This window comes from Phoca vitulina, unplaced genomic scaffold (assembly GCF_004348235.1).
Source record: "Phoca vitulina isolate PV1807 unplaced genomic scaffold, GSC_HSeal_1.0 scaffold15, whole genome shotgun sequence".
Classification (NCBI taxonomy): Eukaryota; Metazoa; Chordata; class Mammalia; order Carnivora; family Phocidae; genus Phoca; species Phoca vitulina.
In genome coordinates this window covers 1,160,901-1,185,564 of record NW_022589718.1, presented here as the reverse complement: position 1 = coordinate 1,185,564, position 24,664 = coordinate 1,160,901, and the positions used below count along the sequence as shown (strand labels likewise).

At 42.6% G+C, this 24,664-nt stretch overlaps 1 protein-coding gene across 4 annotated transcripts in view; it reads left to right on the top strand.

Moving 5' to 3' along the window:
- CSGALNACT1 (chondroitin sulfate N-acetylgalactosaminyltransferase 1) overlaps window positions 1-24,664 on the top strand; it is a 329,193-nt gene that overhangs the window by 282,559 nt on the left and 21,970 nt on the right. For all 4 annotated transcript variants that reach the window (XM_032413279.1, XM_032413278.1, XM_032413281.1 and 1 more), the window contains 2 exons: window positions 1,213-1,429; window positions 17,026-17,127. In XM_032413279.1, coding sequence (XP_032269170.1) covers window positions 1,213-1,429; window positions 17,026-17,127 — 319 coding nt within the window. The remainder of the gene's footprint in view (window positions 1-1,212; window positions 1,430-17,025; window positions 17,128-24,664) is intronic.

Here is a 24,664-nt window from a genome sequence, read left to right as displayed (position 1 = left end):
AAAGGATCAAAGAGGCGGTAAAGCAGGCTGTGAGCATGAAAAGCCCCTGTACGGCAGAGAGTGGAGCAGAGACCTGGCCGTGTTTGTGAAGAAGACCTGTAGTGCTCACAAAAGCAGAGGGAGTGAGGAAGAAAAGGAGGGCGGTGTGTCAGAGGCCTGAGAACTGTAACTCCTGTGGGCAGGCACTTCCCTGGAGACGCACTTTTGAAGCTACTCCAAGACTGGGAGGTGCATGCCAGCTAAGGTGGGGATTGGGAGGAGGGATGAGAGCTGCAACAGAAAACATGGCAAGTCAGAGGTAAAAGATGAAGGAGCTTGTCTGGCAATTTGTTGGATTCTTACAGGAGTTTTTTTCTGACTGTAGAAAAAAACACCCACAATACCAGTGATGTCGGGAAGGCAGTGGAACCTAAGCATCGGGAATCGTTTGCTTGATAGAAAAATTCTGTCGGGTCAGGCTCATCTTGAGAGTTGACGGGTGGCGACTGTGGCATTTCAGTACCAGTGACGTGGGGTAGAGCACAGTTTGGGGGGCCTTAAGTAGATATCCCAGGTAGTCTGGCTCGGGAGCACTGAGCTGTGCTGCTTCTCAGAGGTAGGAGGGATGATATGGAATTAAATAAGATGTGTGCCTGCCACTGTGCTGGGTATTTTATGTGTTGTGCACTTTAACGCTTCCAGAAGCTTCCAGAGGGCCACTCTGAAGTGCTCCGAATAGATCGCTATGGTCAGTCCATCTGAAATGGTGTAATTTCTAAGAGATAATTTGAACATTCTTTTACAATTAAATAAATAGAATAACTATAGTATTTATCTAATCATATTGCGGAAAGAGTGGATAATAGCAGAAAAGAAAAAAAAAACACACAACCCCACTCCACATCACAGCCGATCTTATTTTGGCATGTTTCCTTACTGTCCTTTTTTGAATGCCTCTGTATAGTACAAATACAGTTTTGTATCCAACATTACGAATTTCTTTCTGTGTTTATAGGAAGTCTTCAAAACTATGATTTTTAAATTGATGGTATTTTGATTTCTTTGGGGATTTTAAATATGGGAGCATTTTGGGTATTCTAATACTTATTACATGTAGAGATTTAATCTTAATTTAATGTTTAAAAGGCATTTTGTGCTAGATCTCAGCTATAAAAAAATATACTCAGCAGCCAGCGTCAATTTTTAACACTCTCTTTGTGTCTCCGTTGACAGGGATCTACCGCACAGAAAAGGATAAAGGCACTCTGTATGAGCTCACGTTCAAAGGGGAGCAGAAGCACGAATTCAGACGACTCGTCTTGTTTCGACCGTTTGGCCCGATCATGAAAGTAAAACAAGAAAAGCTCAACATGGCCAACACGCTCATCAACATCATTGTGCCACTGGCGAAGCGGGTGGACAAGTTCCGGCAGTTCATGCAGAATTTCAGGTTTGTTTGTACATGTTTACCTTCCTCTGTGTGGCATGTGTTAAAATGCTGATATTATTTCCTGTCATCTCCCTCCTTTCTCCAGCCAAGTACAAAGGCCCCTTTCTCTTCTTGTTCAACTGTTCTCTTCATGTAAAGTTTATCATTTGCATTTGCCTTTCCCTAAAGCAATTAGAACACTGTCAGACAAGCAGATTTACCATCAGAAGGGGAAATTCTGAGGGGTGGCTTTTCATCAGGACCTGCAGAGATGGCCTAATGCCTGCTGTGTCCAGGTCTAGCTTGAGTTTAGGCTCAGGTTTGGGGACAGCACAGGCCACGCTGTCTCATCAACGGTGTTAGGCTTCTCTCAGACTCTCGAAGGCCAGGGCCACCATGGCCCATTGACTTGGCTGGAGAATGTGCACCCTGAGCTGCGGGAGGCCTTCGTTGGTTGTCCTGCTCCTGAAGTGGCTGGGATGGATTGAATCAGAATCCATTTTTTATTCTAACCTACATCTCCTCAGAGACTAAATTTAGAATTATACCAAGAAGTTTCCAAGCACTCGCTTTTATAGCTACTCAGGAAGACTAAGTAGCGTTTCGTTTTCAGATGCAGTCATGTAGTTTTTACATATGTGTCTTGAAGCTCTTTACTGTGCAGTGTTGGCTCTTGTAAGCTATCATGGCTAACATTCATATATTGGTTCACCTAAATTAGCTCACTTACCTAGCCAGCTTACTGTAAAGATAAAAGTTATATGTGTCTAATTATAAATCTTGGAAGATCAAATTTATTTTTATTTTTAAAAATTTTTAAAGATTTTATTTATTTGTTTATTTGAGAGAGGGAGTGAGCACAAGTGTGGGGGAGGGGCAACAGCAGAGAGAGAAGCAGACTCCCCGCTGAGCAAGGAGTCCAATGCGGGGCTCAATCCCAGAACCCTGGGATCATGACCTGAGCTGAAGGTGGACACTTAACTGACTGAGCCACCCAGGCTCCCCTCAAACTTATTTTTATTTTTATTTATTTATTTTTTTTAGAGAGAGTGAGTCGGGGGAGGGGCAGAGGGAGAGGGAGAGAGAATCTTAAGCAGGCTCCATGGAGCCCAACGTGGGGCTCCATCTCACGACCCTGAGATCTATTCAAGAGTCTGACGCTTAACCGAGTGAGCCACCCAGGTGCCCCTCAAACTTACTTCTAATCTTTTATCACTAAATTCACATTATAAAAAGCCAGTAATGCTCAGTATAAGGGTGTGGTTGATACTTCTCAAAATTCTAGATAATGAATGCAGTCTTTTTAAAATTTTTACATTTGAAGGCTAACCTTTATCTAAATAAATTTTAGGGTCAGAATCCAATAGTCTTAAAAGAGGCCTTTGGAGGTCACCTGGTCTAATCCTCCCTTAGTTCAGAATCCCTCCAGAGCATCCCTGACATTCGTTCTCTGCAACGTGTGTGTGTGTGTGTGTGTGTGTGTACCTGAGCATGCGTGTGTGTGTGTGTGTGTGTGTGTGTGTACATGAGCATGCGTGCCAGGTAACAAACTGCCTCCTTCACTAGGCAGGCTGCTCTGTTTTTGAGCAGCTCCAGATAGGAAGCTTGCTATTATTTGGACCTGCAGTCTGCCTCCCTGTGATTTCAACCCAGTGGGTCTAGTTCTACCCTCTGAGGAAATGACTGAACAAATCCATTTCCTCTTAGACATCAGAGCCTTTCACATCTTTAAAGACAGCTGTCACAATGCCCATTGTCTTTCTTTTCCAGGTTCAGCAGTTGTGCCTTCAGTTGTGACACCATGCAGAGGAGGGTGGGCTGATCTTGTCATCTGCTCCCAATCTGTAGAGACCCTGTGGGCACCGTCCCCTGAGCGTTGGCCGTGTCCCCTGGCTCCGGTAGTTAAGTGTCTATGGAGCTTTGGCTTCTGGCAGCCTTCCTTTGGTGTTTCTGTGTCCCCTGCCTTCTCTTTGGGATGTCAGAGGGCTGCTGGTTGATTCAGCAGGATTTCCCGAGGACTAAACCTGTGGTTGGCACTAGGCATGAAGTCAAATCATTGCTTCGGTTCTAGGACTCGTTTTCGGTAAATTTCTGTGGCCCGGAAGCTGCCTAGAGTGCACCGGATGAAGGGCCCTGAGATTTGCGTCAGGCCGGCGTGAAGGCCCGCCGCGGGGCGTGCTGGGCGCGGCGGCGTAGTGGTCACGCTAAAGCAGCGTCCGCTTGGTTCTCTGTGTAGGTCCCGGGCCCGGAGCCCCAGGATTCTCTTGGTTTTACAGGACCGGCTGTTGCCTTAGTGTCGTGAGGATTGCAAATATTTAACCATAGGACTAAAACTAGAAGGGAAATATTGTTGAAACAGGTAAAATGACCAGCTTGCCAGTCTCCAAAATTGAGATAGTGAAATGAAATGTAATTCTAGTTCCTGTTTTAAAAACAAATAAAATGCCCGCTGTGGCACAGAGGCAGGAGAGGAGGTGGGCGGGAAGGCTTACGACTTGGGTAGGATATTTGGAAGGCCTGTGTGTGCCAGACACGCGACCAGACGTCGGGGTAAGGAGGTGAGTTCCAGAGGTGGTGCCTACATTCCCGTGGCCTAGAAGCCACGCGAACGGAGCTCGGAGCTGCCGCAGAAACAGAGACAAGGGGCAGTGGGTGGCAAGAAAGGCTTCCCAGCACAGAGGAAGCCGAGTGGGGAGTTTGCTCTGTACTCTAGGGGTTTCTGAGTGTGTTGGGTCTCTGAAAACAATGAGATAAGAAAGGGTACTCAAACCTGAGAGTATTTAATTCTGTGTCAGAACTTAGTATAGGTGGCATTTCAAATCAGCCAGCAGAGAATGGATTGTTCAGTGTATGGCTTTAAGACAACTAATCAAACATAGCAGAAAATATTTAATTCTTACTGCGTACCAAAACTCTAGAGTAAACGCTGGTCAGTTAAATATTTAAATAGAATTAATACAAACATTAAAGTATTGGGAAAAAATATAAGGAGCTATTTATTAAATATTTGACGTTATCTTTATGAAATCCTTTTTGTCATAAGATTAGCAGATATTAACTCTTGCTGGAACTGAAGATGGCATTATGAGTGACTTTTGTTTTCTTCTTTTGAATTCTGTTTTGTAAATTTTTATGTAGTTACCATATGTTTTGTGTTTTTTTAAAAAATTCAACGAAAGATTTTTTTTGGCTGTTATAATTTAAACATGGATTTTTAGTTTGTAAAAGTGATATATAGCTATTATAAGATATTTAAATAATATAGAACACAAGGAATGAATTATTTAAAAATCCACCCCTCCCAAATTAACAATTTTTAACATTAATTGAACTCTATTGTAGGTACTTTTCTTTGAATATATGCAGATAGAAGAATAACTTGCTAGCTAGAAATAATTTAATACCTGAGATATACTATATATTCTGTTTTTAATTAAATAATTACTTTTTGCCTGACTCAATTTATAGAAGCGAATCCAAAGTATAAATTCAAAATCTGAAGTATAATCTGAAGAAATTGCTGATCTTTAATAAAATGTTTCTCCGCTGTAAGAGGTATTATTAGCTCTGAAGAGATCCCTCTAAAATTATCTTTTTTTTTAGAGAGAGAGAGAGAGTGGGGGAAAGGGCAGAGGAAGAGTGAGAGAGAGAATCTTAAGCAGGCTCCACGCCCTTCATGGAGCCCCATGCGGGTATTGAGCTCACGACCCTGAGATCATGAACTGAGCCTAAGCCAAGAGTTGGACGCTTAACCAACTGAGCCACCCAGGCGCTGCTGAGATCCCTCTAAAATTTAAAAAAGAAAAAAAAAAGATTTTGCACAACAGAAAAGATTGGAATCATTATGTATTTTTTGCTGCATATTCTCAATTTAGACTGGAATGACTGAAAAATCACCTAAAGAGGAGGAAATCAGCACAGTCATACTTCCTCCCTCTCCTACATCCCCTCTTCCAGTGCCCTGGCCGTCTTATTATTTTTACCTTATCAGGGGTTGCAGCCTTTGTGTTCTGTTTTGTAGCCACAGAGCCTGTGTGTAAGTGGATTTCGTGGACCCATCAGCAGCCCTCTGACAACAGTGGCTTCAGTCCTGAGGTCTTGGTTGGCTAGATTTCATGGGTGAGATTTTTTTTCAAGAAGTGTCCTATGTGCTAAGAGTGGAATGTCTACTTATGGTCATTTTAATTTAAGGATAACTTGGTTGGGCTTAAAATTCTTAGGACACAGTTTCTTTCTTCGGAAGTTTGTAGACATTCTTCTGGCATCTGATGATCCCACGGAGAAATGTTAGGACAACTTTATTTCGCTTCACCTGAGAAAGACTTACTTTTGCCTGAGTGCCTGAAGAATTCCTTCTTGAATCTTGAATCATAATAGCTTCATCAGGATATGTCTCATCGCAGTGTCTTGTTCTCGCTCAGATTTTCCTGTACTTAATCGAGTTTTCTTTTTTGTTTTGTGGATTCTTTCATGTCAGGAAAATTTTTCGGTGTTTTAATTTTGTATTAGCTTCTATTTCTTAATGCTAGTCTTTTAGCTGCTTTCACATGAGGCTTTCCTCGAGATGAGCAATTTGATTTTCAGATGCATCTATTCTGTCCTTTGCTATGCTTAATTTATTACTTTTGTGTGTTTGGGCTGCCACCTTATTTTCTCAGCACAGAATGTGCCTTTTAATCTGTTGTTTTTATCATTTCTTCTTTGAACTTTATTGAATTCACATTTTTTTTAAGAAAGTGAAATGTGTAAGATATTTTCTTCTGTTTGAATTGTATTTTCTTTCAGACTAGGTTTTTCATTTACTTTTTGAATGCTGTTGGCTTTCTTGTTTCTCTCTTTTTTTTCTTCCTTTAATTTTGATACTTTTCTTGAAACATAGTTGCTGTGAGGTGGCCCTTCATCTTCCTTCTGCCTGGCATACAGAGGGCCACACAGACTGTTTGCTCTGACCTTGTAGGGTGGGTTCTCCTTTGCTACCTCCCCGTCTTGATGGAGAACTATTTGTGTCCCACTCCTGGCTATATTCTGAGGGCAGGGTATTTATTGTTCTATTCACTTTATTTGTAGTCTCCAAGAACAGAGAAAACTCAATGGAGGCTTTGTGCGGCCTTTGTTGGAGGTTCCCTATTCCCGTGGCTCTTCTGTGCCCTGGAATGGATATGAGCTGTGCTGGGCTCACTCTGCCTAGTGGTGGGTGGGTCTTTGTCCTCAGGGGAGGATGACTTGGCTCTGAGAATGGGCCCTCAGGAAAGGGCTGAGGCCTGGAACATCAGCCCCATGAGTTTCCTTCTCATCTCCACCTGTTGTCTTCAGCAGCTCTCCCCACCACCCAAATCAAAAAGAGGAAGGAAGATAAGGTTTGGGCCTTCTGTTTAATGATTGGCGCTGTGTGTTTGTGTGTGTGTGTGTGTTGTGGAGGGTATATATAAGATGTTTCATCTGACTATCAGCTTTTCCCATCCCTTCTTTTTCTGCTCTTAAGAAGGATCTTGACTGTGATCATCTTTTTTTCCTTTGCTTCTGCCCACTCCACCTTTTTTGCAGGGGTTAGTTTACAAAGTGTAATGAAGAGAGTCCTAACGTCCTCCTCTACTTTCCATGTGAGGTGGAGAGACCATGTATTCCACTGTGGCTCTTCCTTCACGGAGATCCTGAATTGGGATTTGGGCCCCGTCTCTCCCCAGACCAGCTGTTGCCCTCGGCCACCTTCTCCCTGCCTGGGCTGCCTCCCCAGCTCTTCTGGAGGGAGTAGATGGAGCCAGGAGCCAGGAGCCACATGAGGGGAAAATCAAATCTTCTGTTTCTCCCACTGTCTTCTTGTCTTCCATGTGAAGATTTACATCCTGTTCATTGGTCATTTATTAGTAGTAAGACTTGCCATTTGCCACTATTTTTGGTATAGGGTTTGCAATGATCAGTGTGAGATTAATGTATTTAAAACATTATCTTTCCAGTGCATGTCTTTTAAAATGTAGACACCCTTTGTTCTGACACCATTTGAATGAGGAATCTTTTACAAGTTGCTTTATGTATCTGGCTTTAGTATCTTCTGTAAAATCAAAGTACTGGTCCAGAATGGCTCCCCTTGTAGCTCTGACACTGGTTATTACCGATAGATTTAGGGTTTTGTTTTGTTTTTCACTTCAGCATCAGTTTGCTAACTATTCACCTAGAAAAGAGCCAAATGACTAAGAATTATAACAAAGATGCCTTCTTGGACAGAAGAAATAGATGTAGAACCCAAAATTCCCCCAGAGAGAATGGCCCCTAGGGAGGACTGGGTCTGAGAAATCAGCATACTTGGGGTGAAAGCCAGGCATGGGGTACAATCTGCAAGGAACCAAAGACCAAGTTTTCATGTTCTAGAACCATGTCGGGGGTGGGCCCTTGGGACAAAAATGATTCCTGGGTACATGGAATATATGGACTAAGATATTTATTCTCATTTTATTCTCATTATTATTTGAGTCATGTCAACTAATCCTAAAAATTATTTGTGTTTACAAAAAATACCGATTTAATAAAACCATTTTTATAAAGGTCATTAACAAAGACTGATTAACAATGCGGAATGGAAGATGGGTGTGCCTGGAACCCGGAACCAAGGGAAACAGTTGCAGATTGTCAAAAATGCCAGCTCTGAGCTTTCTGTCAGACAAAGGGACAAGGGGGAAACTAAGGCTGGTTTACTTCCGCCCTCAGTAGTTAATGAAGAGAAGGCTGCTATTTGTTGGGGGCAAAAAGCTTTCTCCTAGTACTAGACCCTAACGGCCTTTATTGAAGCGGCAGTAAGCATTAAATGAGAGCTATTCCTGGGATTTACAAGACATTACAAAGCTAAAGCTTCAGTATTACTGTCTCTGTGAGTAGGAATACAGCTGGCAGGAGCACCATGGACCGCTCTGATCTGGCTACTGGGGGCCGCTTTGTGGCGCCATTGTTGTTCATGGAGATGAGATGGCTTTGTACTATGGCAGCCCGGTTCTCTGTTGCTGTCATTGTAGTCCTGGCCTGTGGAGGATCTTCACAGGCTCCGGGTGCTGTTTCCTCTCCCATGAATGCTCCACATGACTCCCTTGGGGTTTGGGGGACTACATCATTAAGGACCCCTTTACCTGTGGCCAGAAATAGAGGGAGTGTATCCAGGAGAACTTGCTTCACATCTAGCCCTGTTTTTATGTTTCCCTTTGCCCAACAGCGTATTAACTTAAACCTACCTCCTCCTGCTTTTCTTCTTTTTTTTAATCACCTGATTTGCCTTTGAAACTATTCTCATATTTGCTTCTTGGCTCTTTAGTTTCCCTTGGCTTCTGGGTTATAGGTCTCAAGCTCATCAGTTATGTCAAGGTATAGTTTGTGATAGCAGGAAGAAACTCATAATAACAAAGCTATGGATTGTCTTTGTATCCTTTCTCTGAGCCTCTCCCAGAAAAAAAAGGGATTTTTAAGCAAATGATTTTTTTATGATTTCTAAAAATCTTTCCCAGTTCATTTCAAGTTTGCTTGATTTTTATTTTGACTACTTCCAGCTGGTCTGAGAACCTTTTTTCACGTTGCTATGATTCTCCTCAGACTTTGGTGGTTAATTTTGTTTTAATGTTCTTTCTTTCCTTCTTCTGACTCTTCTCTCATCCCTCTCAAAGCATTTATGATATTTTCAGTATCAGGGACATCTTTTACTTAAAATTTCTTTAGTCATATTTTAATCCCTTTTCTGCCTAGAACTGTGAAGATGTTTCTGGAGATTTCTGGATCTTTAAAAAACAATGACTATAGACTCTCCAGACCAAAATGAGCCTTGAGGGTAGGGCTAACTAACCTGGTGTAATTTAGAGTATAATAGAAAGGCTTCAGGTCATCATCACATTGCGGATTGTTGTTGAGATAGGCCCCTGATCTTCTTGGTTTTTCAGAAGGAAAACTAATGTAGTTTCCATTACAGTATTATCCTTCCTCCCACTCATGCCCCTCTGCCTCTCCCACGGGCCCGTTCTCTATTCATGCACCGGTGTTGCACCTAGGAAAGTTTTAGGGTTCGTATGTTTGAGAAACACTAATTTACATCATTCACCTTATTTGGAGAAAAGTTTCTATTTTGGGACCTAATAGAAGTTGTTTCTTATTTCATTTGAGCCACAGAATATGTGAAAACATCTACCCAAGATCAGTTGGAAACGATTCCATTTGCTCTTCTGAAATGGGCAACCAGGAGAGTGGGTCCTGATTGCTTGGTTGAGAGTCAAAAATCAGGCTCATTTCTTTAACACTGATCAGACTACTCAAAAAATGGAATCCAGGAATTGTATATTAATTAACTTGGGGCGAGGGAAGGGGAGGGGACCCACCAAACCAAAAGAAGAATGTTATTTTTTTAAAGCCCAATTTCAGGAGGCCCCAGTCACTCTCTTCCCTCTTCAGGGTAGTACCTAGTCCTTTTTTCCAATGCCTTTTGGCTAAGCAGTTTCTTCCTGTTGGCAGTGCAGACCATAGGTAGCATTTGGAGACTCATGAGCTGTTACGTATTTATTACCTCATTTGCACGGGACATAATTAAAGGTAAATCAGATTTTCTTCTCATACCTGATATATTTGAGTAGAAAATTGACTTAGAAAAGAGTAGTGATATAATTTCCTTGCAGCTATGCCTCCTGAGCCAAGAAAACACTTTCTCTGCTCCTCTCTACCTGCGTGGAGCCTGTCAGGGCTCAGCTTAAATACTCCCTCTTCCTTGAGACCCCTTCTTCATCCCTCAAAAGAAAGTAATCACACCCTTCTCAGTCTCTTGGCTCACTACACCTCCAAACCGTTGCTGCAGATAGTCCATCCTGCCTTATGCTCTTTAGCTGTCCATTCCTTCCAATACACTATAAGGTCACTGAGGCAGGTAGGGTGACCAGTTGTACCAGTTTGCTTGGGACTGAGGCATTTGTCAGGACATGGAGAATCCCAGGCAAACCTGGGTGGTTGGTCCCCCTACAAGGCACCATAAAATGTTACATTTTAAAATCTTATTCCAATGAGAATAGAGCATTGCACCACAAAGTTACTCAGTAAATATTTTTGAATCCATGTTTCCATAGGCCATTTAGCCTGAATTATAAAAATAACTACCCCTAATTATATATAAACACAATTTTCCTTCTCTCTGTCACCTTCTGTGGTAAGAGGTCCAGCTTCTTGTGCCCTCCCAGTCTGTCTAGGAATCCTCAGGGATGTTTCGCATATGCTCAAATACAAGTTCAGCTTCCACTGACTGCTCAGGCATCAGCTGCGTGATGCCAACGCACTGCTTCTGACAACAGCCAAAGTTGTTGGCACTTGCTAATGCCACGGAGGCTGCTGGTGCAGCCACCACTGTGCCAACACTGCCACATTAATTCCCCAAAAGTCCTGGCTGGAGCTCCCGACACTCCCTCATAATCGTATTTTCTGTAAAGAGAGCCTTTCAGCATTTCCTGCAGCTCCATCTCTCTCTAGGGCTTACCCGTGAGTCCACAGGAACCAGCTGGAGAGCAGGACAAACCCTGGGGACGTACTCTGTTTTCACAGTCATGCACCCCTCTGATAACTCCAGTATTCTGCTGAACCTGATTCTTCCTTAAGATAGTGGTTCTGACCAGGGGGGCTATTTTGCACCCTCTACCCTGGCACATTCGGTAAAATCTGGAGACTTTTTTGGTTGTCACAACTGAGCTGGGGGTTGTGGGTGCTACTGATGTCCAGTAGGTAGAGGCCAGAGATGCTGCTAGACCTCCTGCTATGCACAGGACAGCTCTTTCCACAACAGGGAATTCTCTGGTCCAAAATGTCGATGGTGTGAAGTTGAGAAACCCTACTTTAGGATGCGTTTTCTCCCTAGGAGTACAGCACTTCCTCCAAATAGGCCTTGGGTTCCCCTGTCCCCTATTCCACCAGATTGCACAGTCATATCTGACTGGTCCCATCAGGAACGCAAGTGAACAGTCCTTCCCCATGGCCAGTTTACATTTGGAGTTTGGTTGAGGCTTCTTCCATCCTCCTCCTGGCCACACAAACCCATTCCACTTTGTGGCAGAGTCCTAGATAGGTAAGACCAAAGCTGTGAGATTTCAAAAGTACATCATTCGTCCTGCTCAGGTAACCTGAGGTATACAAATACCAGGCTGGTCCTTAGGAAAGCTGGATTGCGTGCCTGGCTGCCTCCATAGCTTGGGCAGGTCACTGGAACTCCTTTCCTTATCTCTGTACTGAGAGTGTAAATGATGGTCAAGTAGTTCTTTACACAGTGCAGTCGTTCAGATGAGTAACAGAACTCAAAGACCGTGATGTGCCTTCAGCCTCTTGAGAAATAAAAATACAGCTGTAAAAGTGACTGTGAAACATGTTTTCTGACTGAAAATATATCTTAATTAGTCCCTGTACTCTGTGGCACAATATCCTCAGGGAGAAGGAACTGTTGTTTTCCAGAAAAAAATGTCTTGAAAAGACAAGGTCTTTGTGGACTGCCTTTTGTTTTGTTGATGGTTTCCTTTGCTGTACAAAAGTTTTTTATTTTGGTGTAGTCCCAGTAGTTTTTTTTGTTTTTTTGTTTTTATTTATTTGTTTGACAGAGAGCACAAGTAGGCAGAGTGGTAGACAGAGGGAGAAGGAGAAGCAGACTCCCTGCTGAGCAGGGAGCCCGATGTGGGGCTCGATCCCAGGACTCTGGGATCATGACCTGAGCCGAAGGCAGACGCTTAACGACTGAGCCACCCAGGTGCCCCGGTGTAGTCCCAGTAGTTTAATTTTGCTTTTGTTTCCCTTGCCTCAGGAGACATATCTAGAAAAATGTTTCTACGGCCAGTGTCAAAGAAATTATCGCCTATGTTTTCTTCTAGGAGTTTTATGGTTTCAGGTCTCACATTTAGGTCTTTTCATCCATTTTGAGTTTATTTTCATATATGGTTTGAGAAAGTGGTCCAGTTTCATTCTTCTGCGTGTGGCTGTCCAGTTGTCCCAACACCATTTGTTGAAGAGACTGTCTTTTTTTCCATTGGATATTCTTTCCTACTTTGTTGAAGATTAGTCATGGGTTTATTTCTGGCCTGAATTATGTTTCATTGATCTATATGTCTGTTTTTGTGCCAGGACCGTATAGTTCTGATTACTACAGCTTTGTAGTATATCTTGAAATCTGGTATTGTTATACCTCCAGCTTTGTTCTTCTTTCTCGAGATTGCTTTGGCTATTTGTGGTTCCATACATATTTTAATATTATTTGTGCTAGTGCTGTGGAAAATGCTGCTGGTGTTTTGGTAGGGATTGCATTAAATATATAGATTGCTTTGGGTAGTATGGACATTTTAAGAATACCGGTTCTTCCAATCTATAAGCACAGAATAGCTCCATTTGTTTGTGTCATCTTCAGTTTATTTCATCAGTGTTTTATAGTCTTGGGAGTACAGTTCTTTCACCATCTTGATTAAGTTATTCCTAGGTATTTAATTATTTTTGACACAATTGTAAATGGGATTGTTAATTTCTCTTTCTGCTACTTCATAATATTAGTGTATAAAACACAACAGATTTCCGTATATTAACTTTGTATCCTGTGACTTTACTGAATTCATTTATTAGAAGATATTTGCCAAAGACATATTTGATAAGGGGTTAATATCCAAAATATGTAAGGAACTTATACAACTCAACACCAAAAATAATAATAATAATAATCTGACCAAAAAAATGGGCAGAGGATCTGAAGAGACATTTCTTCCAAAGAAGACATCCGGACGGCCAACAGACACATGAAAAGATGCTCAGCATCACTCATCATTAGGGAAATGCAAATCAAAAGCACAATGAGGTAATCACCTTACACCTGTCAGAATGGCTAGAATAAAAAACACAAGAAACAACAAGTACTGGTGAGGATGTGGAGAAAAGGAGTCCTCGTGCGTTGGTGGGAAAAGGAGACCTCGTGTGTTGGTGGGAATGCAAACTGGTGCAGCCACTGTGGAAACAGTATGGAGGTTCCTCCAAAAGTTAAAAATAGAATTAACTATATGACCCAGTAATTCCACTTCTGGGTATTTACCCAAAGAAAATGAAAGCAATAATTCGAAAAGATATATGCACCCTTATGTTTATTGCAGCATTATTTATGATAGCCAAATCATGGAAGCAACCAAATGTCCATCCATAGATGAGTGGATAAAGAAGATGTGGTATATATACAATGGAATATCACTCAGCCATTAAAAAAGAATGAGATCTTGCCATTTGCAACAACATGGATGGACCTGGAGATTATAATGCTGAGTAAAATAAGTCAGAGAAAGACAAATACCATATGATTTCACTCATATGTGAAAGAAACAAAACAAATGAACAAGTAAAGAAAAATGAGACAAGCAAAAGAACCCCAGTGGACTCTTAAATACAGAGAACAAACTGGTGGTTGCCAGAGGGGAGGTTGAGGGAGATAGGGGAAATAGGTGAAGGGGATTAAGAGTACACTTATCGGGGCACCTGGGTGGCTCAGTCGGTTAAGTGTCTGAGTTTGGCTCAGGTCATGATCCCAGAGTCCCAAGATTGAGCCGGAATCAGGCTCCCTGCTCAGCGGGGAGTCTGCTTCTCCCTCTGCCCCTAACCCCACTCGTGCTTGCGCTTTCTCTCTTTCTCTCACTGTCTGTCTCTCTCAAATAAATAAAATCTTTTTTAAAAAAGTACTCTTATGATGAACACTGAGTATTGTACAGAATTGTTGAATCACTATATATTGTGTACTTGAAATTAATACAACAGTGTATGTTAATTATATGTCAATTGAAAAATAAGAAAAAAAAGACAAGGTCTTCGTGAAGAAGAAACAATTTTGAGGCTTCTAGATTGAGATAGAAGAAAGACCATGTAGGATTGTGGAGCTCATATAATACAAAGCATCCATGTGAAATGAAGAGCTTTCCTGAAGGATACTTAGGAAGTTGAGGTGCCCTGAGATTCATTCCATGCACTTTGCTACAGCCCTACCATGGCTGTTACAGAGAGGTGCTCTCGGGGCACCTCAGTTAGCTTGAAGGATCCAGGCACAAATAATCACACCAAAACACAGACATCTCCATGTATGTAGTCACCCACATACACACTCTTCTCCCGCACACATTGTTCCAGGGGATGGAGTCTAGTAAGACTTGTTTGGAAAAATATAAAAATTACAAGATCGTTCCGACAGATTGATGATGGTGTTTCCATAGTTCTGCTCATTCCCTCATGGAGTGTTTGTTTATTGCGTCATAAGTAGTTTTAGTTATGATAGTAGATCGAGAACTTCTCAAGGGCAAGACTGTTGAGGTCCCGGGTAGAGCATCTGGCATATAGGATGTTGCTTGCGTGGTTTTTGTTTGTTGAAGGAAGGAAGGAAGAAATGAGTACGAGGAGTGGAGCTGTGGAGGAGCACCGCAGAACCCAGTCTGCTTTGCCTTTTTGGGAAGCCTCAGCTGGTGAATGAAGAGTGAAGGTCCAAGGGATCTCTGTTTTAGTCCTTGAAAGCAGAAAGTGCTTCAAATGGATTTTAAAATGCCATCAAAGATGTTACTAGAAAAACAAGAATGCTTTTTATCCAGGCTCAGCGGGTAACCCTCTCCTGATTCTGGGATACATTTTTTCCAGCTACACATGCAATTTTAAAGCACCATTTTTTGGGTGCTTGGCGCTGTGTGCACTTTTATCCTACCCTGGCAAAGGAAGTTAAAGCTTTGTCTGGCAGGTTTGCAAAAGAGCTCTTTTATGGACAGAGAATTTTGTTGTCAGTAGATTCCGTCTGCGGGGCCTGGGCCTGTGAGGGAGCTCTTGGTTTGAAGCACGTTGTCACATGCTGCGCTTCTTGTTCCTGGTCTCTTGTCTGTGTCTGAGAGCTCTGCCATCAGACTGGGTTTCAGAGGCAGCTCTTAACTTTCTTCCATGGGAAAGAAACAGATTCTTGGAACCAAGCCTGTGACCAGGATGAGCCTTGCATGCCTCTAGCCTCAGGTCAATATCATCTTCCCTGATAGTTCTTCCATCTGGAATTCTCTTCTTCCTCCTTCTTCCTCTCCCCTATCCATCCTTCAGGCCTTGACCAGTCCAGCTGATAGGATTTGCTGTGCTTTCTGAATTCTGTGTACTTGTTATCTGTGCCACAAGGTGTCATGATTTTATTTGAGCTCATTTTATTTCCCAAGTTTTTGAGCACAGGAACTGAATCTCCTACATTTTTGGATTTCTCCCAGCAACCCCAGCTAGGCAGTCACTCCTTTTTGATGGCATTATAAAAAGCATTGAATAAATTGGCCTCTGCAGTTAGAGCTCAGGGACTTCTGGAAAGCTGTGATGTGTTGTTTGGGAGGTTAAGGAAAGTAGCGAATAGAGAGACAAAAGGAGTAAAAAAGGAAGGACATGCAAAATGTCAAAATATCACAAAATATCATCCCACCAGTAGAACCTTTCATTAACTTGCTTCCAGAAAACTGTTTAAACTGTGCACACACACACATATGTATACACATACGTGTATGCATAAACACATATGTATATGCACATGTATTTACATACACACATATGTTCATATACACATAGCTATACAGAATTTATGCACATATTACACGTGTATGTGTGGCAAACCCTCAGCAGAGTATCTTACCAGATTAGCTTAGGTGTTAACCATTTAGAGCACAGGACATGGACAAATAAATCAGCTTTGGTGGAGAAAGTGGGTCTGGACCAGTCCAGAGCCGGAGGCCTGACCTGTAGAGGACTGTTGGGGCCTTAGAGTGTGAGGTGCCAGGCACCTGGGATAATCGGTCATGGAGAGGAGAAATGGGGAAGCAGTGAAGGTGATTGTGGGAAGGGTGAGATACCCTAACTGTGCTTCTGCCTTGTCATTCCCTTCGGGTGTTAAGAAGGGTTTTTGGAGCTCTACATGAAAGAAGGTCTTTTTGCCTTTGTTCATTCAGTCTTTAAGACTATTTGTGTTTGGCACACACAGGAAAAGTCAGAGACAAGGATTCTAGTCCCACCCTCTCTGGACTTCAGCTTTCTTATCCGTAAAATGGAATTTATGTCTTCTGTCCTTTATAGACTCTTTCTGGCAAAGAGGGGGATGGACCCAGTGCCCTTTCCATGACACTAGGTGGCCCCAGGGGCTAAGCCTGTGGTAGATTGGACCTGTGGCCTCGTGCATCTGAGTTTTCATTCACTACATCTGCTCGTTTACATTTCATTATTTTCTTGGGAAGATAAATACAAACACAGGTAATTGTGATGGCCAACCAGAAATGTCCTGGTGTCCCATCTCTGCTTTTTTTGGCAGTTCACTCAGTTTACTAAAAAAATCTTTTGCACTGGGGCTCCTGGGCAGCTCAGTTGGTTAAGTGTTCAGCTCAGGTCATGATCTCGGGGTCCTGGAATGGAGCCCTGCATCGGGCTCCCTGCAGGGCAGGGAGTCTGCTTCTCCCTCACCTTCTGCTCCTCCCTCCTGCTCAATGCTCTCTCTTTCTCTCTCTCTAAAAAAAAAAAAAGAAAGAAAAAGAAAACGTTTTGCTCTTTACAAAATAGGTATATGTTTGGACCTTGCCTGTTACAGTGAAAACGACCAGACACACATGTGTTTTGTTTTCTAGGGAGATGTGCATCCAACAGGATGGGAGAATTCATCTCACCGTTGTTTACTTTGGGAAGGAAGAAATGAATGAGGTCAAAGGAATACTTGAAAATACTTCCAAGTAAGTACGACGAGGAGACGTAATAAGGAGTCATAGTATCTGACCTCAGGAGTCTATATCTGAGGCTGGAACTTCTGCTTCGGTTTTATTTTCCTTAACACTCTGGGTCAACTGGGAGATGGACTGGTTGCTGGCTGTGCTAGGGGGAATTGTGCACCCTCTTCCCTGGGAGACCACCCCACCTGACACCAGTCCTCACTGCACAGGGTATGGCCTTGGCAGTTGAGATGAAGTGCCCTGAGCTGCAAGGATCGGGCGGGGGGGGGGGGGAGGTTGGCCACAGGCCTCTTTGGGCTTCTGCATGAGAGGGTGTAGTCAGCACTGCCGATTTGGGGACTTGGCGTCACGGAGTAGGAATTAGGGGCCGCACAGCTGCGCAGTGAGCTCCAGCTAAGTGATGTCCGTCCTGGGGTTTCCTCCACTTAGCAAATGGTCTTACCCTTTTGACTTTGATTCATTATGCATTTTGAAAGATTAGGGGGAAGCTAGAAGTGATGGCTAGGACAGGATCCTGGATGAAACCTATTCAGTTGGACAGAAATGATTTAACCGAAAACCTTAGACTGAGGGTTGTATGTGTATACTTCATTGATCAGTTGTATGGGGGAATAAATGAAAGCAGCGCAGATGGGTTTTCTTCCCTCCCCAAATAAATAAACAAGTATTAATTTAATAAATACCTGGGGCATCTTCTACTAGTGAGGAAGCCGGAATGGTGCCCCCACACCGTGCTCTGGTTTTCCAGGGAGGTTTGCAGGGCTTCGCTTGAGTAATCAGGTGGGTAGTTTCTCCTTAGTGAAGCTTGGAGGGGGGTCAGTAGTACTCAGTGGCAGAAATAGCCTCAAAAGGTCCATATGGTCTAAATATAAACAGGGCCCCCTGTTTTGAATTTCTGGTAAATGGTAATAGGATGACAGTCAAAGGATAAGATTACAAGATTGATTGCTCCTTTTGTACTTATGTTCACACTTTGTTACTAAGTTGGTATTAATGGGCACAAGATCAGAATGCTTATTACAATTACTCAAACGTTCTAAAGCAGTCCACTGATCTTATTTCTGTAAAAAAAGGAAAAGTTGTATTGAAATGCAGGCATCCTCATTTCTTTACATATTATTTATATCTGCTTTTGTGCTGCAGCAGAGTTGTGTAGTTGTGACAGAAACTGTATGACTGGGGCGCCTGGGTGGCTCAGTCGTTAAGCGTCTGCCTTCGGCTCAGGTCATGATCCCAGGGTCCTGGGATCAAGCCCCTCATCGGGCTCCCTGCTCCGTGGGACACCTGCTTCTCTCTCTCCCGCTCCCCCTGCTTGTGTTCCCTCTCTCGCTGTGTCTCTCTCTGTCAAATAAATAAAATCTTAAAAAAAAAAAAAAAAAGAAACTGTATGACTTGCAAAGCCCGAATTCTCTACCGTCTGGTCCTTTACAGAAAAGGTTTGCTGACCTCTGTTCTAAAGCAATACGGAATTCGGAGTTTAAAACTAGTAACAGCTTAAAAGCTAGGCCCCTGTCGAAGGGAGATCAAAGAGAATAGAATAATTGAATATCTTAAATGTAAGTGAAATAGAAACCTCTCAACTCCAATGCATTGCAATATCCTTTTCGTCTTTGCTTAGGAACGAGGCCTGGGAATTATTAGAGTTCATGTCCTCTGCCCGGTGGATAGGTTTCATCATCTCTGGAAGTATCCATTCATGGGCATGGATCTCTTTTTTAAGTTTCCCAGATGATTCTAACATGCAGCCAGGATTGAGAGTCATTGTCTGAGAAAGTGGTAGTCCACCCCAGGGGCTCAGGCATGAGAGGCCTCGATTACAGCCAGCTGCCCCATTCTGAGGTGTTTTTGAGTAGTTATCCAGGTGACTCTGAAGTGTAGTCAGGACTGAGAAATTTAGTCCTATTGGATCTGGCACCTTCTGAGCACTTTAAAGGACATTTGCTGATGGATACATATAACCAACTTGACATGAGTCTGATGGATAAGTGGAAGGCCAGTTTCAATGTTGTTATGAGAAATATCCATTTGACTGGAAGGCTTAAGGACTCTTACTATCAAGGCATTCTTCTCTGTATCAAATTACCTGGCGAGCTGAATTCTCAAGCAGAAGTTTGCTTGGTGAGCAAAGAATGAATAGAATCTGAACAAGAAAAGTAGAATCATTTCAGTGGTAAGAATGGTTTACTTAAAATTTTGGAAAATTTCCAGAGATCAATCTACCCATAACCAAGAACTTTGTGTCAGAGACTGAGCCGATCGATGCTTTAACGCAGTGCTACAGAAACTCTGGTGAAATGAATTGGAACCCCATTTTTCTGTGTCAACGCTCTCATTCTGCTAACTGGGGATATCTGCAGTGCTAAGGTCTCTGATGCCTTGGGGGTGTCCTCCGCCCTCCCTGGTGTTGCTCTGATCAGACCACCTCCTGTAGGAATGCCCCACCCTCTGCAGCCAAGCCTGGGCTGACTGAACACAGCAGCACTGCCGCTCCACCTTCCAGATCAGTCTTCCTAATCACCTACTGCCCTAGGCTCTTGCCTTGATGACTTCCTGTCCCCGACCACCCTGGGGGGCGTGGTTTGCCCCTTCGTCCTCCCTCCCATTATCATCTTCTACTTGGTGATCTCTTGTCCTCCTCCTTTCTACGTACTCAGACCGCCACCCTTTCGTCCCCACACCCCCACCTGACCTCCAGTCCTCTCTCTGAACTCAGACTGTACTCCCTGCTGGCATCCTTCTGCTTGGCACTCGGCATATGATTTGACTATATGACCAGCACTGCCGATTTCGGGATTTATAAGCCAATTTATAAGCTGCTTAGTAAGCAAGTAGTACCATATCACATGGCTCTTTTTATCTCCAACTTAGGGTCTTACTCAGAAAACGTCCAGTGTTTGTTCCTGAAGAGAAGGGCACCTGGGTGGTGCAGTCGGTTAAGCATCCAACTCTTGGTTTTGGCTCAGGTCATGATCTCAGGGTCCTGGGATTGAGCCCCACACTGGGCTCCATGCTCAGCGTGGAGTCTGCTTAAGATTCTCTTTCTCCGTCCCCTCTGGCCTTCCCACTCATGCTGTCTCTCTCTCTCTCTCTCTAAAATAAATAAAATCTTTAAAAAAAGAGGAGGATAATTCCACATACACAGTATATTTATGCTCCTAGTAATCCATATGAACACTTATATAATAAGCCCTATTTAAATGTCATTTTTATCATTCTTTTAAGGTGGTAAAACTTTTGTTCAAATGCATCTTATCTTTGACTAATAATAATAACTATTCTTATTTACATGAATTATCTTATTTATTATTCACAGCAACCTTATGAGATAGATGCTATTATTAGCCCCATTCATAGATGAAGGAACTGAGGCTTGGAGACTTTGTTGCTCAGGCTGCTGTCCCTAGCACAGGGGCAAGCCAAGATCTGAACCTCAGCTGTGAACTTGAGATACTCCAGGTCTTAACATGGCACATTTCCTCTTCAGTGTACTCCCTTCTGAAACTCATAATTGTCAGTTGAAAGTAATAAGATTTGAAATCAGCCTAAGTGATATTTATTTCATTTAGGGTACCAGCATTGTGATTAATCTGTTCGAAATGCAGCTAAATGTATATATGTTAAGAATAGCTTTTTAAAATCTAGTTTGGCTCATGTGGAGTGTTTTCCTCTCTCTGTCTCTAGATTTACGTTTACTCAGTTGAGCTTTACATTTCAGTTGATGGCTATAGATTAGTGTTTTGGAAACTACAATTTGTGATTCATTAGAGGGTTGTGTAATAGCTTTAGTGGGTTATGTCCAGTGTTTTTAAAAACATTGAAATAGAATAGGCTAGAAGATATCAGAGTGCATCACAAGTAGTAAGGGTAAATGCTGTTTTGTAAAACTTGAGTGTGTGTTTGTGTCTACTATGTCATGATGTATAATATATTCCTTTGTATGGGTGGCAGTCAAAATATTTAGAAACCACTGCCATGGATAAAAGTACAAATCAGTTCTTGGTATCTGATTCTTATTCTATAGTTTTCCATACTAAGTTGCAGTTAATCTCAGATTAAAGCCTCACTTGGTGATTCTCAAATATAAATGTGCTTGGGAATAACCTGGGGTGCTTTTTTTAAAAAATATATTTCTTTATTTGAGAGGGACAGAGCGAGAGAGAGCACAAGCGGGAAGGAGGGGGAGAAGCAGACTCCCCGCTGAGCAGGGAGCCTGATGTGGGACTTGATCCCAGGACCCTGGGATCATGACCTGAGCCGAAGGCAGATGCTTAACCGACTGAGCCACCCAGGCACCCCCTGGGGTGCTTTTTAAAATGCAGATTCCTGGGATTCAGGTCTAGAAATTCTGAGTCAGTAGGCCTGAGATGTAGAAGCTTGGTAACCAACACTTAGAATGAGTCCCGCATGTGATGGTGATGTGGGTGGTCCATAGCCCACAGTGAGAAATGCTGACCTAAGTAGACATTTGCTTGGAGCTATGTATTAGGAAATTTTTAAAAATTGTAACAGGTAGGCAGATTGGCATGAGTTAACATTTACTATATTGCAACTTCATCTTTGTCCAATCATAAGGACACAAAGGCATCTTTCAGAGGTATTACCTCTGAGCTCAAAGTACTAGAGATGAGACACTACCCTGTCATTGCAAGTATGTGACCTAAGAGAGGGGTTTTTCTGTATGTCTTATTGGGGACCTGCCTTTGTTGGTTTTTGTGTCATCATTTCATGCCTCTTTGAAAGGATTTTTTTTTTTTAAGATTTTATTTATTTATTTGAGAGAGACAGAGAGAGAGAGAGCACAAGCAGGGGGAGGGGCAGAGGGAAAGAGAGAAGCAGACTCACCACGGGGCTCAACCCCAGGACCCTGGGATCATGACCTGAGCCAAAGGCAGATGCTTAACCAACTGAGCCACCCAGGTGCCCCTGAAAGGATTTGCTTGACATGTACCCTCAGGAAGATTTTATCAGGACATCCCAGAAGAAAATTGGGGAGGAAGGTTTTATTCTGGTTTGTTTTATTTCAATTTATTTCTTAAATTAGAACAAAATTGTTGCTTTGTTTTACTTTTTTTCTTAAGCAATTTTTAGATACTGTCTCTTCGCTAAAATCAAAAAAGCAACACAGCAAATCCCTCCCAAGAAGGTAAGAAATCTTGGACCCTGGGAGGCACCTCACAGATTAAGGCAGCATCTCAGGCCTGTGGCCATCCCACCTGGCATTTGCAGGAGGGGCTAAATATGATTCTGCTTGATGGAGATTCCACTCTTTGTGGAGATGTGCCTGTATTCAGTATTCTAAATTGTTCTTTGGGGAATTTGAACATAACATATAGATTATAGTATTGTAATAATGTTAAACTTCCAGAGTGTGATTATTATATTATTATAATGTTACATAGGAGAGTGCCCTGGTTCTTGGGAGATACTTCTCTTTAAGGGTAAAGCTGACATGATGTGTGCAACTAACTCTCAAAGGGTTCCAAGCAAGCAGGCAGCCAGGCAGGCAGAACGTTAACACTTGGTAAATCTAAGTGAAAGATATGTGGAAACTTATACTATTCTTACATTTCTGAAGGTTTGACATTTTTCCAGATAAAGATATTGGGGGGCGCCTGGGTGGCTCAGTTGGTTAAGCGACTGCCTTCGGCTCAGGTCATGATTCTGGAGTCCCGGGATCGAGTCCCACATCAGGCTCCCTGCTGAGCAGGGAGTCTGCTTCTCCCTCTGACCCTCCTCCCTCTCATGCTCTCTGTCTCTCATTAAAAAAAAAAAAAAAAGATATTGGGAAAATATATTATGAAAAAAATTAAATGATATTATTTATATAATGGAATATAATTCAACAGTTAAAGGTAATGTCAGCAAAAATGGTAAAATAAAGACCTCTGCAAATACTCTTAATAAAGCAATGAGAAAACGGCTAAAAATGGTTAGAATCAACTTTTTAAGAACTCTGGAAATAAAGCTGGCAATAACCTAGAAAATGTTTATCCAAGAAAAATGACTGAATTTTTGTGCAGCTTTAACCTGGCTTATTCCCACCTTCTCCTTAGCTCTTCAGTAGCCTTGAAATCCAGTAGCCCACAAGCACAGCAAGAACCACAGCCTGGCAGCCACCAGGGGCCACCGTGGGCCAGGAGCTCCTTTAAAATATTCCCAGAAAAATGTCATGATTTGATCTGTCTGGGGTTTTCTGGAAGACTCCACTCAGAAGGTTGTCTTTATTTAACTGACTCAGAGCTCTCCCAGTGGAAAAAGCCTTTCCTCCAAAAAACAATTATAGGAAGTCTGTAACTTTGTGGCCGCCTGAGGTGGTAGATAAGAGTTCGGGCAAACAACAAACTAACTAAAATGCTTAAAAGGTGAGGCTGAGGAGTGAGATCTCCACTGGGTTTTTGAAAAGTTCGAATACATTCCTGGGGATCTAGAAGACCATGCTCACATCTGGGGCTATGCTCATTACTTAGGAAAGACGTGAGCAGGCCCTAACTTTTCACCTCTGGCTGACCTTGAGGCTTTGTGCAGGAAGCAAGTAAAAGCTAAGGTAAGCAGTCAACTGCCTGGTTGAGTGTTGATGGCAGGCCCCAACGTGTACACAAAACCCCTTGGGAAAGATTTGGAGACTTATTGGTTCTAGACACTTAAATCTCTGTCTAATCGTTAGCTTACCACTAAGTTGTCATACTCAACACAGAATATAGATTTTACAGAATTAGTTCAAGAAAGTCACTAAACAAACAACAACAACAAAGAGCACCAATAATAAACCCTGGGGGTGGGGGGTGAGGTTGATTCTCATTTCCAGGATTGCCACATTATATTAATTAAAATGTTAAGTTTTAAACAAAAAGTTATGAGATATGCAAAGAAACAGAAAGTATGGCTCATGCACAGGAAAAAAAAATCAATCATTAGAAATTGTCCCTGACAGGGGCGCCTGGGCAGCTGAATTGGTTAAGTCATGATCCTGAGTCACAGGATCGAGCCCTGCATTGAGCTTTCTGCTCAGTGGGAAGTCTGCTTCTCCCTCTCTCTCTGCTCCTCCCCCCCACTCGTGCTCTCTCTCTCTCTAGCTCACTCTCAAATAAGTAAATAAAATCTTTAAAAAATATTGTCCCTGAGGAAGCCCAGGTAGTGGACTTACTAGACGAAGACTTTAAATCAGCTGTATTAAATGTGTTTGAAGATTAAAAGAAACCATGGGTTTTTTTGTTTGGGTTTTTTAAAGATTTTATTTATTTATTTGACAGAGACACAGCGAGAGAGGGAACACAAGCAGGGGGAGTGGGAGAGGGAGAAGCAGGCTTCCTGCCGAGGAGGGAGCCCGATGCGGGGCTCAATCCCAGGATCCTGGGATCATGACCTGAGCTGAAGGCAGATGCCCAATTACTGAGCCACCCAGGCGCCCCTAAAAGAAACCATGTTTAAAGAACTAATGAAAAGTATGAGAACCAAGTCTTGCCAAATAGAACCATGTCTTACCAAATAGAAACAGAAGTTATAAGAAAAGAACCAAATAGAAATTCTGGGGTTGAAAAGT